This window comes from Papaver somniferum, chromosome 3, assembly GCF_003573695.1.
Source record: "Papaver somniferum cultivar HN1 chromosome 3, ASM357369v1, whole genome shotgun sequence".
NCBI lineage: Eukaryota > Viridiplantae > Streptophyta > Magnoliopsida > Ranunculales > Papaveraceae > Papaver > Papaver somniferum.
The window spans coordinates 135931052-135954709 of NC_039360.1; the positions used below are offsets into that span (position 1 = coordinate 135931052).

At 34.9% G+C, this 23658-nt stretch overlaps 1 protein-coding gene and 1 non-coding gene across 5 annotated transcripts; both read left to right on the top strand.

The window, feature by feature from the left end:
* The first annotated feature begins 431 nt into the window (after window positions 1-431).
* On the top strand, window positions 432-503 carry TRNASTOP-UCA. The gene has a single exon. It is a non-coding gene; the product is annotated as a tRNA-Sec (tRNA).
* A 6649-nt stretch (window positions 504-7152) lies between these two features.
* Window positions 7153-15177, top strand: LOC113357452 (WD repeat-containing protein 48-like). Of its 4 annotated transcripts, none has more exons than XR_003363638.1 (21): window positions 7153-7286; window positions 7606-7671; window positions 8365-8474; window positions 8699-8857; window positions 9146-9211; window positions 9289-9378; window positions 9796-10104; window positions 10291-10388; window positions 10591-10626; window positions 10819-10939; window positions 11037-11273; window positions 11412-11507; window positions 11903-11968; window positions 12111-12149; window positions 12243-12377; window positions 12558-12922; window positions 13610-13703; window positions 14022-14201; window positions 14275-14393; window positions 14576-14621; window positions 14729-15177. XR_003363638.1 is itself a non-coding variant. In XM_026600841.1 (20 exons), the coding sequence occupies exons 3-19, from the start codon at window positions 8376-8378 to the stop codon at window positions 14371-14373; spliced, it is 2289 nt and encodes a 762-aa protein (XP_026456626.1). In that variant the 5' UTR covers window positions 7153-7286; window positions 7606-7671; window positions 8365-8375; the 3' UTR covers window positions 14374-14393; window positions 14576-15177. The 4 variants fall into 4 exon arrangements, 2 of the variants coding, with proteins under 2 accessions (XP_026456626.1, XP_026456627.1); XR_003363639.1 differs by having other exon boundaries at window positions 14275-14390; XM_026600841.1 differs by having other exon boundaries at window positions 14576-15177.
* Window positions 15178-23658: the final 8481 nt, after the last annotated feature.

Genomic DNA, 23658 nt, shown 5'->3' on the forward strand with positions numbered 1-23658 from the left:
CAGGTAATTTTGAAAATTATTTCTTCCGTAGTAAGAAGTGAAAAAAGAAATGCATGGACTATATTGCTACAAGCATTAACGCCAGGTTTTTAGCATGATTATATTGTCCTTGGAATTTATATTGTTCCTAAAAAGTTGGTGTTACTTTTATACTAACCCGAGCAATAAATGTTGCAAATTATATTTGTACTTCATCTTGATGTTAGAGAATATATATTGATATCTTTTTGTAGTCTACTATATGTATCCGTAGTTCAGTCATTTGTGTTCTCGCTGTTATGGCAGGCGACTCTCTTACTTGCTATGGAATTTACACGTCTGATGAAACTGGATGGGTTGAGCTCTGACAAGGGATATGATGCCTTATAAATCATATCTATACCTCCCTTGCTTATGAAATGCTGCAAGGTTCTTTACATTATTTAAACTATGGAACTGTGGCGCAATGGTGGCGCATCTGACTTCAAGTCAGAAGGTTACGTGTTCGATTCACGTCAGGTCCAATCACCAGTATGATACTTCTTTTCTTGCGGTGTATTTGGTGATAATACGAAAGTCTCCAAACTCATTTAAGTTGATTCATATATAGGAGGGGAACGAAATGCAAATCCAAAATAATTAATCAATTTTACTACCAAAATGAGGATTAATAATTGTGGGATTGCTGAAACTTTTAGGCATTATATGCATCTTTGAATTATAATCATCAAGATGTTATCTCGTTATCAGCTCGATAATGAACTAGATGTTATATTTAACTTCGACAGTCTATAAAAGGTTAGCAGACACCCATTTGTCAAGAATTAGCGAAATACTGCTACAGTGCTAGGTATGATTCTCCAGCATTGTATATTGATGATGTTAAATAATTTGGAAATGCAACATCATCGGCCACTAACACCATCCAAATCTAATAAGAAGGTTGTGCAGTGCCATGAATTAGTAACTATATTAATTTGCATAGAGATCAAGTAAAATAACCTTTTGTATTTTTTTTTAATACGTAATGTTTTATATAAATTATTGCTTCGGGAGTTTTCACACTATAGTCATATATATATATATATAGAAGTTTTATAATTTAAATTCAAACATCTAAAACATTAATTTTATTTTGCTAATTTTGTTTTTACTATTTTCTTAGGGAAATATGCGAGTTAGGCTGAAACACACTTTTTTAACACCCAACATTGAGACCTAAAAAACTCACGCAGTTATAGAAGCAAGCGCGATAGAATGAAGAACCAAAATAAATAATTTTAATTAGAGTCGTCGGATCAAAACATAGAAGAGCAATGTTAATTAAAGAAAGATTCACCGTGACACATACCACTGAAAGTATGAACAAAATCTGCTGTAACATGATGTCCCCCGCTTCGTGTGTTGATTACATTATACATTTAAGCAAGGAATTCAGATGTCTAAATGAAGCTTCAAAATAATTGATTTGGATAAATATTAGTAAAGTCAAAATAAATTAAAATTTAAAGAATATCCAAGTTATAAGATAAAAAGTTAAATTAGGTTTGCAATCATATTATTGTTAATTATAAAGAAGGAAGAAGCTTTAAAATAGGTGCTAGGCTATTAGTAAGAAAGTTGGATGTAACAAAACATCATGGGGAGATATAACCATGATACTCCACTTTCCATGATAAATGAAGACATGTTCCAAAAATTCTGGATATTCCAATCCATAATCTTATCCGAACTTAGCTTGAAGAACTTAGCAAAGAGTTTGTCAGTCCCAAATTCCACGGATAACTTATCAAAAAAAACAAACTTTGTACTTTATTTTTATTTTGTCTCTAACTGGATTCTCTCATTTATTAACGCAAACTACAATACTATGTATGAGTGTATATTGGTTGGCATATTAGAACCCGAACCCAGGTTCCAAATATCTAATTAAGGAACAACGAAAAGAGATATTTTAATACAACATGAATATGATTACTATACCAGAATTACACTTTGTGGAGATGCTGGAATAAAATTATAGAAAAAATATGAAAATAAAATAAAATGAAAACAAGAAAATCTTACAGTAACCTCAACAGAGGTGGAGCTTTAATAGTAAGGTGTGACTAATTATTATTTTTAAAAAAAATTATAGCGATAATTTGTTCAGAAATTTATTAAATTGATAATTTTGTTGAATGTATTACGTTGGATTTTTTTTTTATCTTCTACAAAGGCCACAAAAATATTTGTAGACTTCGATATGCCAGAAGTTGTGGACATGAGAAAAAGGTGTTGTTTAACTAAAACTAAGAGATGTGTTGTAAAGCCTTTGTATATGTATTGTATTTAGAAGAATGACTAATGATAGTGTCTAACTAAATGGGTGTGCAAATTAAATACTTGCCAAAAATAATTATCAATAAGAAACAAGATTTTTTTTTTTTGTATAAGGGTTCAACATGATATTATATATGACTTAACCGAAGTGCACTTCTAGGCATGAAAAACTTAAGTTAAGTGAAATGGTGTATCACGTGATATTATATATGACTTGGAGATTTAGAATATTTATACAAAGGTGATGGTTTGATTGTGACACTTTATGATTAACTATTTTAAACTGCAAAATTTAGTTTTATAGATACAAACTAGAGTTTAAAGTACATGGATATTTTAGGATGAAAACAATAATTGTTATAAAAGCAGTTATACTCGGTAATAATGCGAGGGTTTTCGAAATCACGAGAATTTATATTTTTACTTAAAGGAGAGGTATTGAATAGCAACCTACACAAATGCACACCCTACTTTACTAGCAAATATGTGCCATCAACTAAAAAATTAATTGTAGGATAACCTCGCAAAGAATGTAGTTCAAATAACTGAATAATATTCGGGTACATAAGTTTCACTGTGCAACATATATATCACCTCGACCGTTATCTAAAGGATAAATATAACTTCAACATGATACAAAAGGTAAGAAGATTACATCGGAGTCAATTATTAATGAAATGATACAATGTTAGGTCAGATTCGATGATGTTTATATACTAATGATATTCAAATTAATAAATGCAACATCATAAGCCATAAACACCAAATCTGAAAATAAAGTTTTGCAGTATCATGGACCACTAAATCAGTTGAAATTTATAAACATGATTTCCATATAGATAAAGTAAGACAAATTTTGTTTTTCTAATTTATACATAACATATCGTATACTATATTACTCTTCGTATTTCGGTTCACATTGTAATCATACATGTAGAAGATGTTCAAAATGTATAGAACAATAATTATACTTATTGAATTTGATTTTTACTATTTGCTTAGGTAAATATCGCGGAATGAAAAAATCACTATTTATGCTGAAAAACACACTTTCATTATACGTAGCAACGGTACCAAAAGATCACATGCAATTAGTAAAAGCAAGAGAAATAAAATGAGAACTGAGGAAATAAATCTAGATAGAAATGTCGGCATCAGTTATTCAAACTTAGGCAAAGCACGGGATAGAGAGGGTACTTAGAGAAAGAATTATCTTTGATCCCACCATTTAAAGTGTTAACAAAATCTACCTTGACATAATGTCCCTCATGCCGTGCATTGATATATTACATATTTAACAGATGATTCAAATTGTGTAGAGTCTATAAGATTCTTAAATGGAAATGAGTGTCATAATTATGAACAAACTTTGAACGAATAATAATTTGAAAATTATCCAAGCCGTAACATTAAACTTAAAATTAAAATGTCAATCATATTACTATTCACATAAAGAAGAAGAAGCACTTAAAAAAGTGATATGTTTTTAATAAGAAATCTGGATATAATAAAAATTAAGGAGGAAGTAACTATGTCAAACTTTACGATTGCCACTTTCAATTCAATGAGACTTTCTCCAAGAAATATAAGGTTGCATTTCAAAGATGGTACAATACAACCATAAAAAGTGGATCATGATAAGATTCCAATTTATAAATTCATCCCAACTAAGCTAGAAGAACTTAACAAAAGAATTGGTGACGTTGCTCATCACAGGGTAATTTATCAAAAAAAAAAGTAGTTGTATTTTATTTCTTACTATGTCTTCGACTGGATTCTCTCAACTAATTAGTTTAATTACAATACTATGTATGAAATGTGATGGCGTATTGGTCGGAAAACCAGAATCTCAACTCAAGTGCCAAGCAACCAATCAATTAGGCTCACATTTACATCTTAACTAAATCATATATTTTATGCTAACAAAGTCTACCGTACTGTACTTTCGAAGTAAAACACCGGCAATTTAATTTTTCATGGACATGATCCAAAGCACTTTTGTTGCGTATCATTCTCTAGGTATACTGAAATATGTTTTGTAGAGAAAAAGGTCACCTTATTTGTTTCTCTCCCATCGTTATCATCCTTACGTACTAGCTAGACCAATTTATGGTTGCCAACATGGATCCATGTGTTCTTTTGATTTCTCTCTTTCGGTCCTCAGTAACAATGATTGATTCTAAAACTAATCAGGGATAAATATTGATTAAATTAAATCAAGTGATTGATATTTTTTCGTCAAGATATATATTTGTTGGAACTGTATGTATAAATGTAAATTGATCCATTAATACTGATGTTACCAGGTGTTTACTGATATTATAAAAGTATGGATACCACCAACGTAAAATACAAAAAATACCACCAATGTGGGAGACATTTTGTTAATGCAAGAGAACACAAAAACACAAATTGAAAAACTATATACAATGTCTAAAATTAGACAAAGATTGCAATGGTATTACATTTGATCAATTCTTAGCACCGGAATACACTAAAGACATCAACAAGAAAGATAATAATTCAATACCAGAAAATTTGAGCGTGACAGTAAAATGCTTGAAACTGATTTAATGGATAATGAGTTCAAAGAAGATGTAAGAATCTGATAATGTGCGTCATGAAAAACAACTAAAGAAACGTATCGACAACACTAAAAAGGTAAACAATTTCTATTTTCTAAATATTGTTTTGAAAAAAATATACTTAAATAAAAATACAAAGAAGTGATTTCAATCGTAAGAAAACAAGTAACTGAGCAATTTACTCAAATTGGCTAGCATTTGGCACTTTTTAGTGGTGGTTACACTCGAACAGTGGAGTTGGAGTCATGCTTTCCTGAAGAGAATTCCCTGAGAGGTAACAATCGATAACAAATTCAGGATGTATGAAAGAAAAAGGTTTTCCAGCAGGCGAAAACGCGATAATGGCGATCTCAGCACCACAAAGGGTACAAAGTTCATGAGCCTTCACTTATAGTGTTTCTGGGTCAGTTGCAAAGCATCTGATCAGGGGCCAATCTAAAGCATGTGGAAATAGCTTAGTCCCAATATATTTAAGTGTCTACTCATTAGTGAGTGAGTTACACAGCTTTTGGTAAGATGTTGAACCTTATTTGGATAAGACAGGATCCAGATTATTAACACTTGCTCGACTATAAGATCTTTCAAGGGGGTTGAATCAAGTTTTAGGAGTTCCACAATCTGCTTTGTAAATGGTGTAAGAATGTCTATTTGAGACTTTGTTTCAGAAAATGACTGTTTACATGTTAATAGATAAGCTGAAGGTAAAAATCTTCTGCTGGATAGCCCTTTATGCCTGTGAACCATTTGCACTCAAGTGTCATTATCCTAAACCCATTACAGAGAATATATATTAAGTTGTGTTTTTCTAAATCATGGATCTGAAGAGAAAGGAAAAAAAATGGAGAATATATCTATGAGGACGAAAGAAAACTAAGAACACGACAAAACGTATGTTGTTAAAATTAAAAGAACATATACATCGAAATACAATGTCAACGTGGATGGAATCGGGATTCAAAAAAAAAATAGTTGAAATCCCACACTTCAAACAGTTAAATGGAATATTTCAAGGACAAGATGCATGAAAAAAAATCCGAACAATGGCCGACATGGTGAAATGTATATGTGAAGATCATATGTACAAGAAGATAGAGTTACATAAATGTCAAAAATACGAGCTTCAAAAATTTAATTTTCAAAATCCATAAGTCATTGGTATACTTTCACGTTACGATTACACAGGGAGTAAAACCAGTGAAAGAGACTGTTATTACGTCTGGTGATGTGCGATTACAGCTCACCGGTAATGCTCTTCAGGTCTTCCTTGCGTAGATTTTAATGCTAGATGCGGTGGTCTTGAGCCATGCTTTTGAGTCCATATTCTAATCACATTTGTGGCAGGTAATTACCATGTTTTTGTGTTTTATCAGGACCAATATCGATTTAGTACTATGAATTGTGGATAATTAAAGCATGTGGCCTTTTTTTTTCATTGTCTATAATTACCATATATTCTAATCACATATATATCAATATCCAAGGCTTAGTCAACAGATGCAGCAATGATTATCCTTTGATAGAACCACCTTAAACTGTTCGATTAAGATTCAGTTCCATGCATTTTTGGTTCACATAAAATGCTATTTCAAGATTCACGTACTAAGCCCTAAAAGAGTTGACCAAATTTGAGCATTTCTGTTTTGTATCATTCTCTAAGTATATTGAAATATGTTATATAGAGAAAAATTTCACTTTATTTGTTGATCTATCATCGTTATCACCATCACATACTAAACTAAACTAATTTAGAGTTTCCAACATGAATCCATCTGTCCTTTTGACTTATCTATTTCTGTCTCCAGTAACAATGATTGATTTAAAACTAATTAGAGATAAATTTGGAATATAATTCACTAAGTGGATATTCAGTCCCGATGTAATCTTTTTTAATATATTTACACTTATAAAATTATAATGAGAGGTTGAGCCGTGGCCGTAAGCCCCGGGTGATAACTAGTGTCAAACTATAAAGGTTATGGTCCATTCCTATCCATGATACGAGGGTAACCTCTTTTTCTATAGGAAAAAAATAAATAATCAAATTACTGACGTGGAAGCCTCTAAAAGTCATCCAATCCAAACAGTTAAATACACAAAGGTCAACAAGGTAAATAACGATCTAAAATAAAGGACGTTAGATATCTATCTGAATACAAGTCAAGATCAATCCAACGATTTTAAACTGATGTATGCTGGATACAAAATGCTGACCTGACTGTAGATTATTTTATCTCCAAAATAAAACTCTAATTTGTTTTTCCTTAAAAAACAACAGAATAACATTTGCTTTAGTTTTTTTTTGAGATTTTTCTCTTCAGACTTCGAAATTTCATTCATTCCAGAATATCAAACAAACAGTACGAAAGAAACTAAACAAAAGCGCTTTGTAAATTTCAGCAAGTAAGCCTTCGGAATTATCCTGATTTGTTCGGATTTTGCACTTTATAGAAGTTTACTCATGCGGATTGATATTTTTATAGTTTGTTTGTTGGATCAATTTGTTTCAAACGATATCTTTTAGAAACCCTACATGAAACCTAGATTATTTTATGATAGGGTAGAAATTGATCGAAATTAGGGTTTTGATGATTAGGACTTTGTTTAATTTTGTTGACTTTCCCTTTGATTTTTGGGTTTCTAGGGTTTAATTTATTGTTCTTAGAGATTAGTTACTTTGGGGATTTTATTGAATGGTTATGTTTCTATTTTGTGTATGCAGATTTGTATCACTGGAATTCTATAATAACGGAAATTTTCTTCACCGGAGAAGTAACCATCTTTTGAGGTATTTGTGATTGGATTTCTTTACTGCCTAATTAAGACAAATTACTGTGTATATGAAGTTGCTTTAGTCAGCATTGGGAAGTTGCCTAGGAAGATTTGTGTTAAAAAGTGAAGTGATTAGATATGTTGGCAATTTGGGAAGCCTTCAGGTAGTGAATGAGCTAGAAATGTTGTATTTAGCGGTTAATAGTTTGACATGAATCTTTATTCCACGTTTTCTTATTTTTGCGCTGCTCCATGCTGGGTTACTTCTTTGATAGTTTGATTTGTTCCTTTAAATTCTACATTTGCCGACTGGAGTTTGTATGTGGAAGTTATGACTTTAGTTGGAAACTTGAGCATAGATAAGTTAGTTAGGTAGAAACAATCACAAAATTCAAGTGACGTAGTATTACAACCAAGAGAAAGCATCGACTCTTGGTGTTTTTGTTTTACCTCTCTTAACAGATATCAAACCTCAGCACATTAGAAGATTTAAACCCAATAACTGCGTACCATAAAACAACTTCTTCTACCTCTTTGTAGTAGTGATCTGCTTAACTGCTTTGAAATGAACTTATTTTTGTGTCAAATGTTAAATGACCAATTTCCTCGTGAAATGGTCAAGTTTACTTGGATGCCGTGTTGTTTTTGTTACACCTAGTTATCTAATTTTGCATATTAATTGAAAATGATATGTACTTTTGTGCTCAAGGGTTTTTTGAGATGCACCGTGTAGCCAGTGCTGGGGGCGTATCTGGTTCATCCCGTCCTCGAAAGGAGAAGAAGTTAACATATGTGCTCAATGACGCTGATGACTCAAAGGTGAGTCGCTTATTTGGTTCACTCAGCTCTCTTTGTTTTGCCTTTTTGTACTAGGAGGATAAAAATAGGATGCCTAAACGAAACAAATGTGTTCACTTGGTGAATCATATTACATCCATTCCTTTTTAATACCATAGCAAAGAAGTTTCTGGAACAATGTATGCACGTTAATGTGTATATTACACGCATCAACTTTTGTTTCTTATACTATGGTCTTTTTGCAGCATTGTGCAGGTGTAAATTGTGTGGCTGTTTTAAAATCGGCAGTACTGGATAGCTGCGACTACTTATTTACCGGAAGCAGAGATGGGACTCTAAAGAGGTGGGCATTAGGCGAGGACGATGCTACCTGCTCTGCCACATTCGAGTCGCATGTTGATTGGGTATTTTCTTAGTTTCGAATTTTGATTTTCTTGAAGAACTTAGAGACATCTTTTTTTTTTTTTTTATTAAGGACTAGGAATTTAGGATTCTGGCAGATTCTAAATTCAAGGTGAAAAGATGTGAATGCTCCTCCCTCTCTCCCTCCCTCGTTAGCTTCCAGAGTTCCTTGAGTTGTACGATTTGTCTATGATGCAAAGCCACCATGTTTAGTTTTTAATGCTTCAATTCTGAGCATTCATGGTTCTTTATATAATAAGCCTGTAATTGATAGTCTCCTTTGTTGGCAGGTAAATGATGCGGTTCTTGCAGGCAACAACACACTAATTTCATGCTCGTCAGACACCACACTCAAGGTTTGTCTACATCTTTAAGCAAACTTTTAGCTTGTAATTGTTAACTTATTGTGAATTGGGTAACTGTGTTGGCACAGGCATGGAATTGCTTATCCGACGGGACTTGCACAAGAACTCTCCGTCAGCACTCGGATTATGTTACATGTCTTGCTGCAGCTGAAAAAAATGTAATTTCATACTCAAGCTTCCTTGGCCCTTCCCATCTCAGTTCTTTTATTATGTGTATCTCGTTGTTAAATAATACTCCTGCCCCAGTTTAGTTGAAGGTTTAAGGTTTATTTTCAGTCCCAAAATAGATCAAGGTTTTCATATTTTCCCCAAATTTTTTCCGATCTGTCCTTGCACTGAAAACACTAACACAAGGAACAAGAAACTAGGAGATTTAAAGTTTTTAAGAATTAATATTAAGGGATATATTTGGGAATTATTTACTTTCTCATTTTTCTTAATCTGCATGAAAATACCTAGACCTTCAACTAAATTGGGACCGGAGGAGTATATTTTAGTAACAATATGGAGTGTTACCGTTGTCTTTGTGTGGTTGCTTTGAGTTTCTGATCCTTTTGTAGTGTAACGCATTTTAGAGCAATGTTATTGCCTCTGGTGGACTTGGTGGAGAAGTATTTGTTTGGGATCTCGAAGCTGCTCTTTATCCAGTATCAAAGCCAACGGAAGCAGTGGAAGACGAAAATTCAAATGGCATAGTTGGCTCTGGAAACTCCGGCGTGCCTATGACAAGTTTACGGTCGATTGGTTCAAGCAGCAGCATTTCCATGCACCCAAGCCAGTCTCATGGATATAGTCCTATTGCTGCAAAAGGGCACAAAGAGTCTGTCTATGCATTGGCAATGAATGATAGCGGGACTTTGCTAGTTTCTGGTGGAACTGAGAAGGTAAATGCTGATGGTTACTATTAGGTTATTTTTGACGTTCTTTCACTGCTGATATGTTTTCATACGTATAAGTAAGCTTTGGATGCCCGTGCGATTCGTGTTTGCTTACCTGTTATTCGGGATATATGTTTAGTAGGGTTTGAAGGTTGTGGCTACTTGTTTCATTCAATTGTTTGCTTTACACAGGTGGTACGTGTTTGGGATCCAAGAACTGGTACAAAGACTCTGAAGCTAAGAGGGCATACTGATAACATTAGGGCACTTCTTCTGGACTCTACTGGGAGGTTCGTTGCAATTTATCCACCTTGTTAATGCTGTTTCTATCCACCCATAACAAACTCTTTTGCCACTTGCCTTTCTGGGGACACATTTGACCTGCCCTCGCACAATTTTGATGTCCTAATTGAAACTCGTATTGAGTTGCACAGCTGTTCATCGTTATTTATTACTAAAAGCTTTTTTTTTTACTTACATCATGTGCTGCAGGTTTTGCTTATCAGGATCCTCAGATTCAATGATTAGGTAATTATCCTGTCCTCTTTACTCTGCAATGGCCAAGGGGCTTCTTTCAAATTTCTGTCAGACATGACATAAATGCACATTCTCTTTATCTATTGTCCTTTATAACTGCGCATACGAATGATTAGTATACTGTATATATATGGAATTTTTCTGACGTGCCATTGACCGATGCTTCTTACCCCACTTTCTTAGACTATGGGATCTTGGTCAACAACGTTGTGTGCATTCCTATGCTGTGCATACAGACTCAGTTTGGGCACTCGCCAGCACTCCAACATTCAGCCATGTCTATAGTGGTGGGAGGGACCTCTCTGTAAGTATCAGTTACTTTATATCTACACTAGTGTTAATCATCGTTCACCAGTTCCGCTCTTCTGTCATTTTCTTATTTGGCTGTTGTTCTATCTTAGGTGTACCTAACAGACTTGGGCACCAGAGAGAGTGTTTTGCTTTGTACGAAGGAGCATCCTATCTCACAGCTTGCGCTGCATGATGATAGCATATGGGTTGCAACAACAGATTCTTCTGTACACAAGTGGCCAGCTGAAGGTAGAACCCCTCAAAAAGTTTTTGAAAGAGGTGGTTCATTCTTGGCTGGGAACTTGTCCTTTACCAGAGCAAGGGCAAGCTTAGAAGGATCAACTCCTGTAAGTCACTCTGTTTTAGTAATGCAAAATTGTAACATCTTTTGAATTTTTTGGGACAATTTGTAGGAATCTTCTTTCATTTCTTTTGTGCTTATGAGGTACTTCTACTTTCTGTTGTGCGACTGGTTACATCTCCAGGTTCCTGTTTATAAAGAACCCTCTTTTGCTATTCCTGGAACTCCAGGCGTAGTGCAGCATGAAATTTTGAACAACAGAAGGCAGGTTCTAACAAAGGTATTCATCAATGTTTTCAACCACATTTTCTTGTATTAAATAGTTTCCTGTAATTGGTTTTAGTTATTTCTAATCTAAGTGTTGGAGTGTTTCCTATAGATACTACATTCTGCGTCCTACTTAATGCATCTTTGAATAAGCCATTTGATGTCTATAGATACTATTTTCTCACTTTCATTAAACTTTCATCTATATTCACCTGCAAATTGTCTAAGAGCTTAAATTTCTAGAGAGTGATGTATTTGTTACTATGACAATGATCGGATCTCCGTTTACTTTCTTATGGTCCTAAATACAATATATACTCTGTGTGCAGCTTTAGGGGAATTATTTAAACCGATTCCTTGTTTCGGTGTATTTTTAAACTGATTCCTTTTTTCGATGTGTTCTAATAGGATACCGCTGGATCAGTGAAGTTATGGGAGATTACAAGGGGCGTTGTGGTTGAGGATTATGGCCAGGTTGATGACAAAATAATTTTCCTGCATTTAGGGTTATCTAGTTTCACTAAAAGTTCTGCAAAGTACTATGGAGAAGACACTATTGTCTGTTTATATTTTTTGCTTCTTTGAGACTAACACCATTGATATTTGATTGGTGCAGGTTTCATTTGACGAGAAAAAGGAGGAACTTTTTGAGAGGGTGAGCTTGCAAAGTTCTTTTACGGGATAGATTTCTTTATCTCTTCAAGCATTCTTGTGAATATCCTAGTTAATTGTCTTTCAATTTGTACAGGTTAGCATTCCTGCATGGTTCACCACAGATTCGAGGCTTGGAAGTTTGTCTATCCATTTGGAGACCCCACAATGTTTTTCTGCAGAGATGTATTCTGTTGATCTAAACACAGTTGGGGTTCCTGAGGATCACAAGGTGAATTTGGTTATTTCGTAGTGATTTGAGTTGCTTGTTATTCATTTCTGTATATATGAAAGTTGTACCAGAGTATTTTTCTAGTATCCATTGTACTGTATGCCAAATTGATACTTTTCATTTTTTTTTGATCAATTGTTCATTATAACTTAACAAGTGAACTCTTATGATATTCTGCAGATTAATCTAGCTGAGGAGACCTTAAAGGGATTGTTTGCTCACTGGTTAACAAAAAGAAAGCAGAAGTCTGGTCCGCAAGCTTCGGTAAATGGCGAAATTCCTTTGGGGAAGGATTTACCTGTCAGAAGCCATTCTCACTCAAGAGTCGAGCTTGAAGTTAAACCTGATAGTCACAGCTCTGCTGTTCATCCTGCATTTGAGTTTTCAACAGTTTCACCACCATCTATCATCACCGAAGGTTCTCATGGAGGTCCATGGAGAAAGAAAATTACTAACCTGGATGGCACAGAAGATGACAAGGAAATTCCGTGGTGGTGTTTAGACTGCATTTTGAATAAAAAGATCCCTCACAAGGATAATACCAAGTAATACTCTGCCTTTTTTCCTTCTTCTCTATTATTTGTACTCTTGACTTGTATATGTTATGCAACACTGCACTTAGCGAAGTTAGCATGAGTATCTTTTAGTGATTTGCTTTGATTGTCTGATGATTTGTGTTAAAATATGCGCTTACATAATAATTTAATGTTTATAAAGCGTAAAATGGACAGAAATACAGCTGGATTCAAAAGAGACTTAAACAGACGCGTGGCTGATTTCTCTGTCTAGCATTGTTACTCTGAAAGTTTTATGGTGCAAATTTATAGAGTAACCTGACCTCTCATGTCGAAAAAGATTTAACTTATGTTCCCCACAGCAGCTAGATGTGCAGCGGATATGATGAGCCTAAGAGTTTGGGCGATACAAGTCATGCATATGAGATGAGAGATTTTAGGAGACATGGAAAGGACTGAACTACCATGATACTTAATAGATATTTGCTTAAGTGATAGTTGGTTAATGGCCAAAAGGAGTAGTTAAGAGTCTTTTAGGGATTAACTAATATAGGGAAAAATATCTTACTTTCTTTTTGATATTTTAGCTCTATTTAAATGGTAGAGAGATGCTTTACTATAGGTTTCTGGTTACATATGCTTTCTTCAAAAGACAGTAGAGGTGTGTCATTTACTATAGTTAATTGAAGCAAACTACTTTTCCTTTTGATGTTGTAGGTGCAGCTTTTATTTGCATCCATGTGAAGGTTCAACAGTCCAAGTGCTCACACAAGGGAAGTTGAGTGCACCGAGAATATTGCGCATTCACAAAGTAAGTATGACACTGTCACGTGCTGTACATTTCTTGCGTTTCCCTTGCTGAAACTCAAAGAGCTCTAATTATATTGGTTAGCTCCATATCTGGTATTGTGGAAGGGCAAAGGTTTATTGCTCAATGCAAACTAAAACCAGAAATTGATCCTCTCAAATTACATTGATCAGTAGCCTATTGAATCCTATTAATTACTTCCAAGGACATAATAGTTTGTTAAATTTTAGATGTTCTGATTATTAAGTGTGTCCCTTCTTATTTGTTTGAGTCCTAGTTGTTGTAAGTGCTGAAATGAGTTCTTTGGATTTTTTTCACTAGGTCATTAATTATGTCGTAGAAAAAATGGTTCTTGACAAACCACTAGATGGTGTGACCTCTGATGCACCTTTTGCCGCCGGAGCTTCACTTTCAACGATTGTGGGGGATAGCAGCTTCCGAACAGGCTTGAAGCCACTGCAAAAACTTAAGCCCAACATAGAGATTTTGTGTAATAATCAGGTAAGAATGTCTGCAATGGAAATTGATTCCCATATGCACAAGTCATCTATTATAATTTCGTTCTTTTGTTCAGGTTTTAACTCCAGAAATGAGTTTAGCCACAGTTCGAGCTTATATATGGAAGAAAGCTGATGACTTGATCCTTAACTACAGAGTGGTGCAGAGTAGATAGATTTTTAGCACAGCCAGGTGGTGAGTCCCTTCATTTCCTTTGGTAGAAGTTCATTTTAAGATCCTTGATATATTATTTAAGGACATGGTATGATGGTTTCCAAGTAAACTTGAGTCTATAGGACCAAGTTGGAGCATGTCAGTTAGTTTGTGAGTATGTGCACTCTAGATATATGATAGCTATTTGTTGTTTGTTTGTGTAGATGATCATGGTGAGATTGGAGTAGTTGGACAATGGTGGTGTTTTAGGTGGGGAAGTTGTCCTTTTAAGGAATGTAAAATGCGTCTATAATTTTGATTCTTCAGGGGTTTTCAATCCTGATCCTATTTATATGCTTCCTTGTACATCTTGAAAGGCAATCAGGCAATGATGAAATCGTAGTTCCTGTAGATTTTACAGTAGCAGCATCAGTTGGCAACTTGTTTTCTTGTCCTCCATTATCGTGGCAATCAGGAACAAAAGCATACCATTATTGGCAAGACTTCAATATTGTTTGCCGGAGCTTTATAAGCAAGACACTGAAGGCATTTTAGGGTTTGTAAAGAGGACAAAAGAAGGCATTGGCAGAGGTAACAGAGCATCGACTGTCCTTGAGAAGGGAGATGTCTTATTGAGGATAATGCCGAAAAGCAATGTAGATTTTACATCAGTTGGATTGGTAATAAAACTTTTACTAACACAAAATGAGGAAAAAAAAACTGTTATGGGGATAATAAAAATTGACCTGTCGGAAATAAAACAGCTTCCATTGGTGTTGATTGTTAACCAGACTTTCAATATAATTATTATTTGTCTTAAATTTTAGTTCCACGGTAGTTAGCTGCTCTGCATATAGTTATACTTTGGTATTGTGTACACCTAACAAATGTTTATGCATTGGAGATGTTATCTTAATCTTTGTAATTGAGTGATTAGGTAAAAGACAGTGAATATCACTTTCAAAGATTAATGTCTGGTGGTCACTTGGCAACGTTTACACCTACAAGTATCTTCTCTTAGTAGGTCTGATGGACAGATTTGGAAAGATATTTCTGAAATCTTTTTTAACGTGCAGGGTGGGTATGAAAGTGATCTTTTAGAGCCCTAGAGGTTTCTTGAAGAAACAAAATGAAGTTAATGGGGGACAATGAATCATCTTGTGAACTAACAGACAAAAAGTGTCCAAATTAGGGGACTGCTTTTGATTGAAAATGATACAGTATTTTAGAAGGAATTCAAAGAATATCCTTGGTGATCTTCAAGTGATATTATTTGAGTTTCTTGGGACTATTTTTGGTTCCCATATATAAACATCATGTCAAGTCAATTGGTGTTTTCACATGTCAAGAACATCCTAATTGGGTGAAGAGTTATTGCCATTGTTCATGGGATATTCCTTGGCTGATTAAGAATTACTGTTCTCTATCGGTCTCCGTTGTTATCAGCAGCAGCACTAAAGCTTTGCTAATTGGAGACAAAAGAACAAAAACCTTTTCTCACCATATGTCGTTTTCAGCGTCAAGCAACGTTATTACGTATGCAATTACGTAAATTTCATTGGTCATATCACATGACTTGATATGTAGAGTCTAGAACGTCCGTCAAACCAAAAGCCATTTTCTCTAATCAAAAATGCCGTGGATTATAAGAAACTTTTGTTTGTTTCTTTCTCACGGGGGTTGTGGAGTTGGTACTTGTGAACAGACAGAGACTCACTAGATTGGAGTTCGAGGACGTGGTCGTCTATCTCTAATTTTGGACAGATGATCGTCGTGGCTCCTTCACGGCCACATGCATAATTTTGGTGGCTTCCCGCGTGTGTTGAAATGTACTTCTGCAGGGAAAAATTAGTTGATATTTTAGTGTTTGCCGGCAAAGAAGAAAAGATATTTCAGAATTTTGAAACAGGGTTCAGAGTCTTAATGGGATAGAATATAATAGAAAGGGCGCAATTAAATTTCAAGGGGGGCTGATTTTGTTTATTCTTTCAAAAACATACCCTTGAAAAAAAATGAAATTTTTTGTAGTGATAAAGGTGAGAATAGAGAAAGAGGAGGAGTTTCTTATTGCTCATTAGTTAGGGTTACATGGAACAATGTCCTTTATATACACGTAGAAGTAAGATCCTAGATATCTCGATGCACCGCACATCTATGGGCCGCAAGCCCTACAACACTCCCCCTTGTGCGATCCAATAGAACTTCATAAGCAGTGCTTCAAATTTAGTGCTTCGAATGTAGCTTTTCAAATGTCTTCCTCTCCTTGATGACTTTTGCCGAAATCGTTTGCCTCATTAAAGCTTTGACAAGAAAAAACCCCGTGGGATAAAACCTTGGTACAACTCTTCACATGTAGTACTTCACATGTTGTCTTGTATTTTACATGTAGTTCATCACATGCAATACGATCCTCAAAGCTCGACGAGTCTAAGTTAATTGCCTCGTTAAAACTTCGTCAGGAAAAACCTAGAGGGATAAAACCTGAACTAAAGAAAAAGAGTACAATATTAAGTAAACTTAGAACATAGTTGGATGTGTATACGTTTGCCTCATTAAAACCTTGACAAGGAAAAATCCAGTGGGACAAAACCTTGACGAAGGGAAAAGAGTACAACGTGGAAGATGCAAGTAAAGGTGATCTGTTGCAGATGATCACTTTGCTTTGTTGAAGTTGAATAGTTGCTTTACAACTCCTAAGGCAGAAAATCCTCGTGGGAAAGACAATAGCCTTAGCTGGGAAATTACATTCCCGGTGTTTGTTGTTGTCTCATTGAAAACCTTACCGGGTAACAAAACCCTGTGGGGAAAGTAACCCCGGTGAAGGAAAATAGTTCAACACACCATTAGATGCTCCCCCTGATGTCAGACAATTTTCGTTAGTTTAATGCAGTCAAAAGGAGTTTATCACACTTTACTTTGGTGACTTGAGCGTTTATAAAACCATGTTGTTGATTCTGGAAGTTACGTTGCTTAACAGAATATCGCATTTCATTTCTTTGATTCATATATTTTCAGTAATATCAACACGATATTTATGTCTTCAATGTTTAACATACTTGATATTTTAGTGTTGTCTCGCTAAAAACCTTGTCGAGTAACAAAACCCTTTGGGAAAAACTATTATCGATCGAAGGGAAAAAGAGTACAACACAGCTTCAATTTCGAAGTAAAATATGTCGACATCATATCCTTGGATCCCCCCTGATGTCGACATCTCCCCCTGATTACTTTCAGAGTTGTTACAGACAATTCTCTATAGTCATGTATTTTTCGAAACTCAATATTTGTAATGACTTAGAAAATAATCTACCATATCTCCCTCTGATTACTTTCGTTAGAGAAGAGATTATTGTTCCTTCATAATCAACAACTTTTGGATTTCACTTTCATTAGCGTTCCTTTTAATGTCTTTGTAAGGATAAAACAAACTTATGTCAATGGTTACTTTTAAGTACATGATTACATTCACTATACCATTCCAATGACGTTGCATTGGTGCGGAGCTATATCTAGCTAACGAATTCCTTGAGGATGTAAAATTTAATCGAGTACATTATTATAGTAAGTACAACAATGCGTCTATTGTACTTACATATGGGAATTTCATCTCCCAACACATCTTCGTCATATTATTTTGGACGAAATGGTTACTTACTTACATTTGAACCTCGACTAATCATGGGAGTGCTATCAGGATGCATGTCTTTGTTAAATTGCCTGACAACTTTAGACATATGCAAACTGGTGGAATAATATACCACAAGCTCAGTATTCGATCGAGCTTTCCCTAGATTTTTTTTTTCATCTCAAATTCGGATTTTAAATAGCTTTTAAGGTCTCTTATTACATCAAGAGTACACATCATGTCTGTACCATCAATATGCAAGGAAAAATAACTTACTTGTTTATCCCCTCCAAATCAAATAGTCACTTAGACGGGTATACCACATCCGCCTGATTGCTTGAATCTATAAGTGAGCGTTCTATCTAACTGTAAACACACTCTGTGGTTTAGAGTCATTTGATTTGGGAAACAAAAGCCTATCAAGTACTTTTGTAAATATCTTCTGTCTCTTGATTCTTTCAGAGATACGTAACAACCACATACATATTCTGCATCAAGTCCTTTTGAAATTACCAAGCTAACTAAATAGCGGAACTCTATAACGTTCATTACAAGAGAACAATTCCAGGGCTTTGTGAGAAACCTCCCGCCACAAGGCGAGTCTTTGTACTTTAAGACTACTTTATACTCATTACGCTTTATGACAATTAATTATGTATGTCCAATAGGCTTTACACTTGGTTGGTTAGCACTACCACACCAAATACCCGTATATTTGCCAAAGAACTAAGTTCTACCTGGATTGTATAGGCCAAATATACTATTTATTTGAAATTAATCAAAATAAAGCATGGTACAATCTCATTGTGCTCTACTTCTGGAGCAACTATTTATGGATTATATCATCACTGTGCACGCATGATCCTTTCATTGACTCATGTGCATTCTCATAATACGTCAGGATTTAATTGTTCTCTAGAATCATTTAAAACTTCGGAGCGTCCTCCAGTATTGTTTCATGGACATATAGTCAGAGACAATAATATGAGGTGATTTAATTAATGATACAAATTAGGTTGTGCCTTAATCATCTACTTCATTTCTAGGTGAGCATTGATCGAACCTGGTGGTCTCTCCATCTTCCTTTATGGATCCACGACCTCAACTACACTTCCACCAAGTGTAGTTGCAACACCTTAATCTATGGTGTACCCCATACTGAGGATTTCTAACCTTGCAGGAAATTTGCAGCTGGTATGCGTGATCTTGTCACTTTAGCGACATCAGTGTACATTCTGAAAATTTATTATTCTTTGTCACTTCACATTTACATTTGTGGAGTACAATAATCAATATGAGACACAGTGGGAACACACCACGACAATTCATGTCGTTCCCTTAGAAAATAATTTTTCTTATCTCCCCCTAACGACGGGAATACTGTCTCATCAAAGTGATAACCTGCAAATCTAGCAGTAAGAGACCTCCTGCCAAAGGTTTTAAGATGCGGATAATTGTTGAGAGTAAATATCCAACAAAATTACTTAATCATTTTCGTGACCCATCATAGTACGATGTGGAATCGTAATGACACATATATAGTGCAACCAAAAATGTGTAAGAACACAAATGTCAGGCTTAAATTCAGTTACCAACAGGTACGCAGAAAAGGTTGACTAATATTGGTTCTAAAACGAATTAAGTAAATATGCGCGTAATATTACATATCCCCAAAGCAATAAAAGGTAGATTGGTACGCATAACCTATTCCTTATACACCATCTGTAACCTTTGATGGTAGCCTCTGCGAGACCATTGGGTATAAGATGCTCTATATCGATCCTATTAAACATGCAATATTCATCAGGTCCTTTTGATGTAAATTATATAGCATTAACAAGGGTGGTTAGGCTTTGCACTTTGCATTGTGTAATATGTGCTAGGAGTTTTCTAGCGCAAATTTCTTGGGAACTATAACTAGTCCAAAATGTCAAAACATTCACCAGATCCATCAGTCACTTTAATGGTCCGCATCATGCATGAATATTTTTCTAAATTTCACCTTGTTTTCTTTGTAATATGGAATTTTTACCATTTACATCTTAGGATGGTCTCGATCCTGTTTTTTAACTGAAGACTTTGTAAAAATGAGTGATATGCTTTCTTACCTAGAAGTATAATGAGAAGGGGGGTTGTGCATCTTAGTACTTTAGAGAATACTTATTGAGAGATATACCATTACTTCACATTTTGTCAATCTTTTTCCCATTGTCTTGTCCACTCAAACACAATGATGTACGTATGATTCCTTTCAAAATGAAACATCATGTCACAACCAAAGTTCCTTTATGGTTATGTCAAAGCCTAAATGAGTCAATTCCCAACATTTCATCGTTGGAGTCAATATGGATTTAATAATCCAAATACTATAGTGATTTACATTTCACTAGATTGACTCATTAGTTTCTCTAAGAACTATTTCCTTCCAAATATATTAGAAACTATAAAAGATGCAATCAATTACATTCTCATCATAGTGAGGTTCCACATGATATCCATTTGCATGGGTTACTTTGGAATTTAACAAGGTGTGATTATCTCTCGGTACATGTAGATATTTTCTGACGTTTTTGTTCTATCTTGAAAACAAATTTGAGCAATGCTGTGCTCGATGATCCAATCCTCGTAGTCACATTATAAGGAAATAGTTCAAAAACTAGTTTAAATTCCTTAAGCTAGTGGAAGAAAAACAATTATCAGTTAGACACTTGGGTCTTGAGAGTTTTAATAAGTGGTGTGGCCTTATTACGTAATAAAAGTGGGATTCAACTCAAGTACTTTAGAGTGAATATATATTACGTGTCACCAAATATATCTCAAGTGCTTTAGAGAATTTATGTCTCGTGTTTTCATTCCATAAGTGCATACATTGGATCTCGTTCAACTCAATAAGATAGTCGATTGACCCGACAAAGTTCTTGTTGCCATTAAAGTTGATGTGAAAATTGGTTGCCACTATGATAGACACATTACATTGTATATACCAATACCTACGACCAGGTGCATTTCCAACTCTTTCATTTATGATGGGAGCTACAATTACATTTTAGCTGATCCTATACTCGGTTGATACTTGTGTATTGGTGTTATTACTACCAAAGACAAAACTACATCTTTGTCTCATGATACGTATGTCCCTTTTCACATGATTTATATGAGTCGGTATGTTTAACCCTCATTACTTCGAGGTTCTTTTCATTTTTAATTTTAATTTGAGAAATTTCTTTATCTCAATAGGCCAAGAGAATCTCACTACATATGTCAACCACTTACTTTAGGTTGAATATATAACTAAAGATAATTATCTTTTTGTCATACTTCAACATGTAATGGTTCGTTAGTATCATGGATAAATAAATGGAAATTTTCTGACTCATATAATCTTTTGTGAGTTATTCCACAAAAATTGGAATACATGTGATTTTATTTGAACGTATCTTTTAAAACTACCGACTCTTTAATAGTCGAGCAAGCGGATTACATCCCACAGAACATTCAAATTTGGGCAGAAAATATCAAATATACAATAATGATGCTCAAGTACTTTTGAACTCCAAATAAATATATTTGAATCGAGTTGGTGCAACCAATTGAAAAAAAGATAAACATCATCCAACCATAGCCAATATCTTTTCAAGAGAACAAAATAATAACAAAACCAAAATTCTTAATGACCGAGATCAACAGTCATAGTTTAAATTGACCGTTTATATGGTATGAACTTATCTTAAGGAAAAAATAAACAAAACTAGGCATGTTCTAAAGAAGGAAAAAAAAGCCTAGTAAGTATTGAATGTTAACGCCCACAGTGATTACATATCTCGGACTTTGGTTCCCGCTGTATAACACATAACTGGAGCAACCTTTTTCGCGTACGTCTAACCAGAACATGACTTAACTGGAACAGAACAGGTCGGATCGAACTAGAACGAACGGGCTGACCCGTACCGAGTCGGATTGAACCTGATCGAATCGGATTGAACTGGACCGAATTGGACATAACCAGACCGAGTTGGGATTAACAGGGTAAACCGGATCAAGTTTTCCTCACGGACCGACGGAAGATCGTGGACTTACGGTTTTCTTCTTTCTTCAACTGATTTTCTCTCTCGCATAGAATAATACATACGCAGTCAAATCAATCATTTTTCAAAAGCTTTAAAATCAAATTAAACAATATTTATCATTTACATACTTTGGCAGGTATATCATAAATTAAAGTAACGTAAAATAAATTAAAGTAACGTAAAAGAACCATTGACACAGCTATATCATCATTCAAAATAACGTAAAAGAACCATAGGTATATGAATTAAACAATTTTCTTTTTCTTTTCTATAGGAGCAGACTATATACATCATGTGTACTAAGTAGTCAAAGTATATGCACCAATTTCATACATGGATACCGATCATTCAACAAAATATACTTGCTTAAAAAATCACCTTAAACAGGGCAAGTGGAATAGTTACAGAAAACACGCCATCAATAGGTCTATCGGCCAAAACATGTGCAATCACTAAAAAACAAAATATTATTTACCCATAGACGTCGGAACATGTGGGATCAATCAATCATCAACCATAGCATACAAACATACTGTTAATAGAGGAAGATTAGGTTTCGGAATATCATACCTTTAAATATCGTTGACCGAGAGGAAGAAAAATAGAAGTAAACAATGGAGATTTCCGAGGATGTAATATGAATCCGCGGAGTATCTAGATATCGATTTTGATGATAACAAAACTATTGCGGCATCAGCGAATTGGTGCTTTTGCTTTCCAGGAAATGTATTGATTCCATGGATTCGATAATAGAGCAAACAAATATGGAGATCCACAGTCCTATTTGTTGGTAATGAAACCCTTGTGATGATGGTGGGTTCAAAGTAAAATAACAATAATAAGAATAAAAGAAAAATCAACAATTCCAAATTTAACTTCACGATAGAACCCGAGCTTGATAAGGTTTTGTAGTGATAAAGGTGAGAATAGAGAAAGAGGAAGAGTTTTTTATTGCTCATTAATTAGGATTACATTGAACAATGTCCTTTATATACATGTAGAAGGAAGACCCTAGATATCTCGACAGGCCGTAAGCCTTACAACAATTTTTTTTTTTTTAATGAAATTCAGGTACGCTTTAGATTTTCGAAGCTGGATTGTTCCTTCAAAGCGGCTATATTCACTGTCCAATTTGTATAATCTAACCCACCAGTGGCCAACAATCTTAAACCCTACCAAAATATAGATGGAGATATTCTCGATTGGTATGTAACACGGAATGCAGTCAATCACTGAACATTATTATCCAGAGCTTGGACAATTAGTTGGAGTTGGACTACACATTAGAAGAGATTACCACAAAAATAGTGTTTTGACCTTTGTGGTTTGGTTTGTCCGTACGGTCAAGATTGCACCATCTCTGACTCCGATCTTACATCATACTCACCAGTCGCGATTCACAGCTTATGTCACCGGACACATGTCGACGGATGTTTCCAAGTGAGTGACTCAGCTATGTAAGTGATTCAGATTTCAGACCGACTGAGTAGGGAAGCAAACACTAGATACGCAAACACTACATGGGTCAGCTCGGTTGAATCTGACTGCAAATCTGAGCTAGATGCAAGATTATCATGGTCTTACTCAACATCTGACTGATAGAAGATGAGTGGAT